The 10322-nt window shown below is 49.5% G+C and overlaps 1 protein-coding gene across 1 annotated transcript; it reads left to right on the top strand.

Moving 5' to 3' along the window:
• The first annotated feature begins 6139 nt into the window (after window positions 1-6139).
• Window positions 6140-7379, top strand: LOC123091737 (glutathione S-transferase F11). The gene is made up of 2 exons (XM_044513354.1): window positions 6140-6436; window positions 6533-7379. Exons 1-2 carry the CDS (start codon window positions 6235-6237, stop codon window positions 7111-7113), a joined length of 783 nt encoding a protein of 260 aa, XP_044369289.1. The 5' UTR covers window positions 6140-6234; the 3' UTR covers window positions 7114-7379.
• Window positions 7380-10322: the final 2943 nt, after the last annotated feature.

The following is a 10322-nucleotide window of genomic DNA, read 5'->3' as shown; positions in this document are numbered from 1 at the left end:
GAAATTACTGCACCGGAGCCTCTGGTGGTCGAAATTACTGCACCGGAGCCTCTGGTGGTCGAAATTACTGCACCGGAGCCTCCTCGCTACCCCGTGGACGATATAAAGGAGATGAAAGAATGTCATCTGTATTATCCTATCGGGAACATGTCCGTGAAGGTAGCCATCGGCAGTGCTTTACCATGTTTACCTGGAGCACTCCACCACAACACCCCCATTCAAGATGGCTATGCTCGTGTCACGGTGGAGGACATAGTCCAAGGGTTTGAGGACCTGGAGATTGACATTGCTACACCTGAAGGGGAGAAAAGACTTGGAGATGTCAAGCGCCATTTCATTCTATGGCAAAAGAAGTTTATCAAGTTTCCAGGCGAGGCGCCAAGGACAACAAGTCCACCCCCCTACGGTGGTGGCGGTTCACCTACACCTCCGTCACGTCAGCCGACGCCCCCCAGTCCACAACGTCCGGCGGGTGATCAGACGCCGCCCCCCAGTCCTCGTCCGGCGGGTGATCAGACGCCGCCCCCCAATCCACCTCCGGCAAAGAAGCAGAAGCAGTCCTGGATTATTAACCCGGACCCTTATGTACCTAAGACCACAAAGGTACCAGAGCCATCATTGAAGCCTCTCCCCACAAGGCCTTGGGAACGTAGTGCCGAGGAAACTGCCGCGGCCGCGGCTGCTGATCATGAGAAATGGAAGGCGGACTGCAAGAAGAAAAGAGAGCCCGAGCCCAAGCCAGTATTTTCTGATGAGCAAAAGAAGTGGGCTAAGTCATTTTTGAGCACACCGTCCCAAGCCGCGAAGAATCTGCCTGACGACTATGCACGTGAACTTCGTAGGCAGGCACTCATGTTGAAGGAGAAGAAAGAGCGGGCGGAGAACCAGGAGAACAAAGCCTTGGAGGAGGCCGAGAAAACGGAATTAGAAAGTAAAAAAAGCGGGAAACGAGTTGCCCAGCTCGGGGAACAAAGTAAACAATCGATTGCCCCGCTTATAGTGAAAGCCGCCGGTCCGGATGACCCCGATATCATAGCAGCTGCGGCAGCACATGGATTGACTGTAACGAGTGCCAGAGAACAAGCGGCCAACTTAGGTATTACTCTTCGTGAACTGTTAGGCCTTGATGAGGCGCCAGTGAAGGAGGTAGTAATTACATATGTGAAGAATGGGCCTCTCGTCGAGCCTGCGCAGGAACAGGATCTACCTCCACAAATGAAAGGTCTGCTGAAATGGTACAAGGGTTACATAAAAAATAAAAACGCCAAAGAATATATTTATGCGGAAGTTAGATATGAGCATCACTTCAAACATTACTATGTACAAATTCATCTGAGTGAATTGTTCCAGCTTTTCAATCTGCGCGAGCTCGACAAATCTATCATCAGTTGCTACGTTCTGTAAGTGATTTATTTCTACCCCATCTCGTTCATATTGCCTGCACTATATATATGTCCTAACTATATTGTTGTGTCCGCTATTATACATGCAGAATGAAGATTAAGGAATGCAGAGTAAGGAACATCCATGATGTTGGGTTCATTGACCCACACATCGTTAATGGATATGTGTTGGAGCATCACCCCGCCGACATGGAGGCAGACCTGTGGCAGTTTCTTACAAAGCAGGAACTCAAAAGTGATATTCTATTTCCTTACCATTTTGGGTGAGTGTTTCTGTCTTGAGCACATTCTCTTTTGTTTACTCCATGCATGGTATGTGGCCGGCTAATCGATGAGTTATGCATGACGTACTGTGCATGTATCGTGTCCGCAGGTTCCACTGGATTCTGCTAGTAATTAAAGTTGACACCTCAGAATGTCTCGTCCACGACTCTCTGAATAAGGATCCAAAGCTTTGGGTCGACATGAGAAGAATGCTGCAGAAGTAATTATTTTCATTCATTTGCGCTCTATATCGATCGGCCTATTTCGTTCATTTCCTAATATCAAGTAACTAATAACTCTCTTGTTCATTTAATTTTCTTTGCCTCGTAGGGTTTGGAGACGGTTCGTAGATACAAAGGTCGGTGAATTCAAAAAAGAGCTAGAATTCAAAAGGGCAAAGGCTAAGAATGGTGAGGATATTCAGCCAGCGGGGACCAATCTATGTGCATACTATGTCTGTGAGATGATCCGGAGATACACCTCTGAGCGGGTTCCGAGTGATACCAATGCTCAGAGGAATAACCTCCGGATGATGCTTAGTCCAGAAGCTCGCTTCCGACCACTTCAAGAGGAACTAGCTGGATGGTTCAGGAGGGAAGTCCTCCATCCTAAAGGAGAACACCATTACGAGGACGTAGAACTTTATATGCATTAAATTATGTATGGAAACTTGTTCAAAATTGTATATGGTCATCCGATGATATTGAATATATATTGTATATTCCTCTTGAATTCTTTTTGATTCTAATTTCAAATTTGTTTGAAATTGTACATTCATATGCATGTATGTAGTACCGTAGAATATGTGAAACTCCTTCAAAATTAAAATAAAGAAAAAAAGAAATAAAACAATACAAATTAAACAGAAAACAGGTTTAAGGAGGGGGGGGGGCTAAAACCCTAAACCTGCGGCGGCCTTTAGTCGCGGTTGGCCAGAAGAACCGCGACTAAAGGTCCTCCGCCCCGACGGCCACCTGGCGCCCACGTGGACGGGCCTTTAGTCGCGGTTCTTAAGCAACCGCGACTAAAGAGTGGGGCCTTTAGTCGCGCCCGTTCAGTCGCGGTTGCGCAACCGCGACTAATGGCAGTTGCGAACCGCGACCAAAGGCCTTTTTTCCACCAGTGTTTACTCTCGGCGACCTCGCCGCCGGAGGAACTCAAAACCCAAACGGGGAGTGCTTCTGCCAACGCACACTACTAGTTATTTGCCCATTGACACGCGTCAGCAGTGAGTAGAGAGCCTTTATACGCAGCTAGAGTTTGGTTCTGCATAGCAATCGGACCACAAAAATAAAATAAAGTTGTGGAAACGATATGGCCCATGCTTTTCTTTAATACAGTACAACGCAGATGCCCAGAAACACAAACATATTTGCTTGAAAAAACACACATATAGAATCTTATACACATGCACACACTACTTCTATGAACGCCTCCGAAATACCGAGCAGGTATAATATCTTAAAATTGATGAAGTTATCACAGACGCCTTCTAGTCGAACGAAACGTCTCCTCCCCTGGAAAAACATCACCGAAAAGTCTGAAATTTTTTCAGAAAAATGTGATACTAGTATCAAGTCTAAAACTTAAATCGTGACGACGGGATGGTTCCACCAAAAAAGAAAAACTTAACCCCAGTTCACATGGTGAGGCCTTTCGTCGGACCACAGATCCACGGAAAGAGTAAAGAGCTATCAAACATCAGTCAGTAGTCAGTACAGTACACGGTGATGCTTTACCTTGATGGACGCCACTGCATCTAATACTAAAAATCTGTCCCTGTGCATTCAGATTCAGTACCTATGCTACTCACTCAACGAATATATTCAGAACTTCCAACAATAGGATTAGTATAACGTAGCCAATGTCGTTAGAGCAACTCCAATAAGGCGATCCATTTCGTTCGTCGGTATCCGTTTGGGTCGGTGCGGACAAAAAAATCGGCCCAACGTGCCGACCCAAACGGACGCGCGTCTGCTTTTTGTCCACAGGCGACCCATTCCCGGCCCATTTTTGAGCCGGGTTTGCGTCGGCGCGGACAAGCGACGGACGCGAGCACGCTCGCCCTCTCCTCCCTACGGGGCCGCTGGTCTGTGTCACATCGCCCTCCCCCATCCAACAGCAACCCTCGCCCTCCTCCTCCGTCCCCGACGCCGCCGCCCATTTTTGCCGGCAACTCTGCCAGCTGCCAGGGCCTCCACATCGGCCCAGCTATGCCGCCCACTCCCACGCCGCCCACGTCGCCCGCCACCGCCGTCTTGCCGCCGGGAGCCGACTGCTTCCCACCCTCCCTCCCACGCGCCCCCACCACACAGCCGCCCCCGACCAAGAAGCCGTCCAGCCAGATCCTCACCGGCACGCTCCTCGAAAGTCGGCATGCTCGGCGGACGCCGGCAGGACAGCAGCTGGTCCGTGCGCACCGCGACTCCCTTCGTCGGCCGTCTCCTTCGCCGACGCCCGCAAGCTATTCGACAGTTTGCCAAGGTACAAAATGGACTCCGCCGCGAGTTCTTTTTTCACAATTTCTTTTGCGACTCCGACGATTCGTCCTCCGATGACGAGGAGGAGATATTGGCTGTCGTGTTGGTCCATCACCACCTCAACAGCCAGCGGCCATTGTTCCGTGGCTCCATTCCGGGCCACCTTCTGGCGTTGAATCGCAACCGAGAGAGCGGGCATTTCCTTCTTTGGAAGGACTACTTTGATACAACAAACCCGTTGTTCAAACATCAGAAATTCCGCCACCGTTTCCGTATGAGTAGGCATGTCTTCAACCGTATTAGAGAGGGGGTGGTCGGCTATGATGACTATTTCGAGTGCAAAGAGGATGTCGTTGGTAAGATTGGTTTTTCCTCTTATCAGAAATGCATTGCCGCCATCCGAATGCTTGCATACGGAGTCCCCGGTGATCTCATTGACGAGTATGTCCGTATGAGCGAGTCTACTTGCCTAGAGTCTCTGTATAAGTTCTGCAAGGCTATTATTCCTGTGTTTGGCCCTGTGTACTTGAGAGAGCCGTCTGCTGAAGATACAACTCGTTTGTGGGCGATGAATGGCAGCAGGGGCTTCCCATGGATGCTTGGTAGTATAGACTGCATGCATTGGGAGTGAAAGAACTGTCCTTCTGCTTGGCAAGGGCAGTATAAGGGCCATGTCAGGGCTTGCACTGTCATACTTGAGGCCGTGGCGTCTCAAGATCTCTGGATCTGGCACTCTTTTTTTGGCATGGCCCAATCCCACAATGATATCAACGTGCTTCAGCGCTCGCCGGTGTTTGCTAGGCTTGCCGAAGGCAACAGCCCACCGGTGAACTTTACTGTCAACGGCCACACCTACGACAAAGGATACTATCTGGGTGACGGTATTTATCCTCAGTGGACCACTATTGTCAAGACAATACCCAACCCTGTGGGACAGAAGAGGAAAAGGTTTGCCCAAGAGCAAGAGAGTGCTAGGAAGGATGTCGAGCGTGCCTTTGGTGTTTTGCAATCTCGATGGGGCATCGTTCGGTATCCTGCTAATACCTGAAGCACGCAGAAACTGTGAGAGGTGATGACTACTTGTGTGATCATGCATAATATGATCATAGAAGACGAGCGCCCGGAACGTCTGTATAATCAAGTGTTTCAGTTTCAGGGTGAGAATGTTGTGCCTGAGCATGGAGTGGCGGCAAAGTTTGAACAGTTCACCCAATTTCATGAAGACATGCGTGATTGGGAAACTCACGTGCAACTGCAAAATGATTTGGTTGAGCATATGTGGGCTCATGTTGGCAACCAATAGATGTATCTTCTGTTATTCGATTTGCAAAACTATGTGAGAGCTATGTGAGACATTTTTATTTTCATTTGGCTTGTAATAAACTATGCTATTTTATTCGGTCCAAAACGAATTTTATTTTAAACTATGCAATCATGCAAAAAAAAAATAGGGGTGTGGCGGCCACGCCGGCACATATGCGTCGGCGCGTTGGGCGCCCTGCCGACCCATATCTAAAACAGGGAGTACACCGGGCGGACGGCCAACCCAACCGGACAAAAAACGGACGAAATCGCCGTCCGTTTGGGTCGCCCCATTGAAGTTGCTCTTGTGGTATTGCATGACTTGTCTCTGTCTGTTGTCACCTCTGTTTCAGATCTTGCTCGGGGTCGATTTTTTGCCTACTAAAAGCAGTAGTGTCACATACATAGCATAAAGCCTACCCAAAGGCATGCTACGGATATTACCATGCATATATTTTCGGCTAATCGCCAGTTGTTAATACACTTTACATGGCGGGGAGCAGTGCTTTAACAGTTCAGTTTCTTCTCCCAGGATTCGTTGTGGACGATATGATACATGTTCGCAAGGGCTTTTGCTCTTTAGTTTTTGCTTTCTCTTTTGCATGAACCTGTCGCGAAGCAAGGTATTGCTCCCAGACCCTCCCGGCTACACACCTTCTGCCATGCGCGCGCATATATATGGCCATTGTGGACCGGTCCTAAACAACAACCAGATCTGCCACACAGCAACCGTCCATCGATCAACGATCAACGGAGCAGCAGAGCAGAGGAAGTGACCAGCGACGATGCCGGGAGCCGTGAAGGTGTTCGGGTCGCCGACGTCGTCGGAGGTCGCCCGCGTCCTGGCGTGCCTCTTCGAGAAGGATGTCGAGTTCCAGCTCATCCGTGTCGACTCCTTCCGCGGCCCCAACCGCATGCCCCAGTACCTCAAGCTCCAGCCGCACGGCGAGGCGCTCACCTTCGAGGACGGCAACGTCACCCTCGTCGGTAAGCAACGCAACAAACAATGTCCGTAGATTTTCATCTGCATGATGCACGCTAGTATACGTTGATGAAATGTGTGGGTGACGCGCGTGGGTGTAGAGTCGAGGAAGATCCTGAGGCACATCGCTGACAAGTACAAGAGGCAGGGGAACCTGGACCTGATCGGGACGGGGGCGCTGGAGCGCTCCTCCATCGAGCAGTGGCTGCAGACGGAGGCGCAGAGCTTCGACGTGCCCAGCGCCGACATGATCTACAGCCTCGCCTACCTGCCGCGCACCATGCCGCTCGACGGCAGAAAGGACGGCGGCGCCGGCGCCGGCCGCGAAGCCATGCAGCAGAAGCAGCAGCAGCAGCGGGACATGATGATGAGCCCGTCCCACATGCAGAAGGTGGAGGAGATGAAGCAGCTGTTCGAGAAGAGCAGCAGGGATCTGAGCAAGGTGCTGGACATCTACGACCAGCGGCTTGAGGAGGCCGAGTACCTCGCCGGCGACAAGTTCACCCTCGCCGACCTCTCCCACATGCCCAACGCCGACCGCCTCGCCTCCGACGAGCGCTCCGCCCGCCTCATCCAGTCCCGCAGGAACGTCAGCCGCTGGTGGGCCGACGTCTCGAGCCGCGAGTCCTGGGTGTACGTCAAGAGCCTGCAGCGCCCGCCGTCCGCCGAGGCGCCATTCTGATCACCATGCACTGTCGCCGTCTCCTCGCGGCGAGAAGGTGCTGCCCACTGCTCCATATCACTATATCCGTGGCATTTCCGATCCTGCGCTTCACAGTTTCGATTGATTTGTTTAACCTGTAATGCGTTTCCGTTGTTCTGAATAATCTCGTATACGATTGTGTTCTTCATCGGCATGGGTGTTTCGCCCCTGCTTTCCTGATGTTGCGGTCGAAAGATCATTTTAATCGTGTAATAATAAGCGTAATAAAATGCGTTTCCCCTGTATTTTGGTTCGGATACTGCACTAGCAAGCACGAACACGAATTTTCCGATCTGAACTAGTCTGAACCCTATCGCCAGCTCTGGTGCAATTTCACTGGAGAATGTTAATATTTTGGTCTTCCATTGTAGCCCGACTCTAAAAGAGTCAACCTAAAATCTAAAAAGTGCACGCGCACTTTTTTGCGTAATCGAGCGGCCGGCTGGGAACCACACGATTTCAATCACGCGCGTGCGTCCTCACTTCAGGTGTCATCTGGTCGGCAGCCCACCCACCCGTCACCCCACCCACCGAGCCGGCCGAGCCCACCATCCCCCCTGCTGTCTCTCGCAGTTCCCCCAATTCTTCTGGATCGAGGCGTCGTCGCCGTCGCCGTTGCCGTCGCCGTCAGCTCCTCCGAGCGCCTCCTCCATGCGCGGGCCTCACCGGATCTGCATGACCACATCCACATGCTGGCCTCCTCCTCTGGCTCGACCCCGAGATCCCCCACCCGGCTCCACCCCGGCGATGGTGTGGTCCAGGCCATCGTGCAGCCATGGATCTAGGCCATGGCCCTCCCTGCTCGTCCTTCCACCCCCTCTACCACGGCAGAGACGAGGCCCAATCACTCGCCACCCCCACGAGCTTCGGGCATGAGGTCCTAGACCCGCCTCATCTAGATCGGGCCGCCGTGTCGCGCCATCACCACGTGAACCCGGCTGCCTCCTCCATGATTGACGACGTCCACACGGACGGCCGTGCACCACCACCACCTCCCCCTATACTCGGCTATTGGAGGACGTGTAGGTGCTCCTAGCGGCCTCTCTCCTCTCTCTCTCTCAATATTTGCCATGTTTGCGCGGGGGATTCGCTGCTCGTCGCCAGCGCAGGTAAGGTCCTACCCATGGATTTTCTTCTGTCCTCGGTTCTATCCATATCTCCTATCAATTACCCCGCATAGGTCCTGCCTAGGGGCGGCTGGTATTGCTCGTATTCATCGGACGAGGGAGGCTAGCGCGGAGAGGGTGCGACGGCGGGGGACGAGTTTGTCGGGCAGCCCATAGCGGTGGTTAACCGCATCCGCTTCACACAGTTACGACCATGGTGGCGTTGGCGTCATGAGCATAGCTCTCGTGCTGCTTTCGAACTAGAGAGGCGTGGGGATTATGTGAGATTTGAGGTTCAACCAGAGCGAGTAGATAATGGGATAGTGTAGGTTTTTGTACATCTCTTTTTGCATCCGGGTTCACCCATGTTTTTTATTGTTTTTTCTAGTAAGTTGCAAACGGAGGAAGAAATAGTTGGCTAGCTAGTTGTAAAATTTGCACAGGGATGGAAACATAGTTGGATTACAGGACGAAGGACGGTCAGGAGTGTGTTTTTCAATTTCATTTTCCAGTTGCACACGATCATATGTCAATTGGCTGCATCTGCATGATAGTTGCATGCTCTAGATCATTTAGTTGGCAAGACATTTTTTCATTTTACAGTTGCACAACCTCTCATGCCAGTTGGCTGCATCTACAGGGTAGTTGCATGCTCTAGAAATTATAATTGGGAGGGCATATTTTAGATGATATCTAAGTGGTACACTGCATAGCTGGTTAGCTAGTTGTAAACATTGCACAGGGAGGCAAACGTAGTTGGATTACAGCACAAAGGACGGTCGGTAGTCTGTTTTTAAATTTCATTTTTTAGTTGCACACGCTCATACGTCCGTTGACTGCATTTCCAGGATAGTTCCACGCTCTAGATCATTTAGTTGGCATGCCTTTTTTTGCCATGATATCTAAATGGTACACTGCCCTCCATCACGCAGCTACAACTAGGTTTTAGTTGGATTTTCACGGCTAGCTGTTCTAATTTTGTCACTATTGGTATGGTTCAGGATCCTATTTTTGATCTATCTATTATTCCCTAAACTACAATTGTCTCGTTAAACATGATCTCTCTGTAGAGCTTCATTACATCTCTGTGTAAAACACATGATTTTTTACACAGTTGCATGAGAACCAGCTAGGTGTTGGCATCCTGAACTTTTATAATTGCATAAGAATCAATTAGGAGTTGGTATCCTCAACTTTTCAAATAGTTGCACAACAGTATCATACGAGTTGGCATCCTCGACTTCCATAGTTGCACCCGAGCCATTTGGGAGTTGGCAGTCTCAACTTTTTAAATAGTCCCACAGCAATATCACATGAGTTGGCATCCACATCTATTTTAGCTGCCCAAGAACCAATCAGGAGTTGGCATCCCCAACTTGTTTTAATAGTTGCACAACAATGCCACATGAGTTGGTATCTTCAACTTCTTTAGTTGCACAAGAACAATTTAATAGTTGGCATCCTCATGTGCTCACATGCATCTGATTTTTCTAGGTTTGCAGATGCACTCGAATGTAGTTGCACTACTTATTTGAAAGAATATAATCTTTTAAAAATCACTATTTTTTCATTTCGTGTGTTTAGACAGGCTAAATTCAAGCTAGAGCTAGTTCATTTTTTCTTAGGCTTCTTTTTTTGCCTCATGTGCAGGTTTTACAGGTTATGGGGGTGGATGAGCTGCTATAGATTTGTGCACACAATTCTAAGCTACAAAATCACATACTACTGTGTTGAAAGATCAAAGAAAAAAAAGATGCAAACCAGATTCTTGTCTAGTTGGTAGTTATGTTTTCGTAGTACCTACAATATACTTTTCTTCTCTTTTCTTTTTTTGCTACATAGACATTGGTTCTTTCTACATTATGTGTGAAATAAGACTCTATGTGCTCTCTCCTATATATTTGCACATTTTCTGCATTTTGTTGCAGACATTGCTGTAAAAGTTGGTTTGTCCCATGATGTAGTAGCACGAAAATCACTTAAAATTGCACAGGTACCAGATCTCCCTTTTATTATTTCTGTTTATCGTCTCTTCAACTATGGAGAAGCTATTTTTTCAAAGAGAAATTTGGTGAGGGGGAA

This window comes from Triticum aestivum, chromosome 1B (assembly GCF_018294505.1).
Source record: "Triticum aestivum cultivar Chinese Spring chromosome 1B, IWGSC CS RefSeq v2.1, whole genome shotgun sequence".
Taxonomy (NCBI): domain Eukaryota; kingdom Viridiplantae; phylum Streptophyta; class Magnoliopsida; order Poales; family Poaceae; genus Triticum; species Triticum aestivum.
The sequence above is the reverse complement of the archived record's forward strand: the minus strand, read 5'-3'. Positions and strand labels throughout refer to the sequence as shown.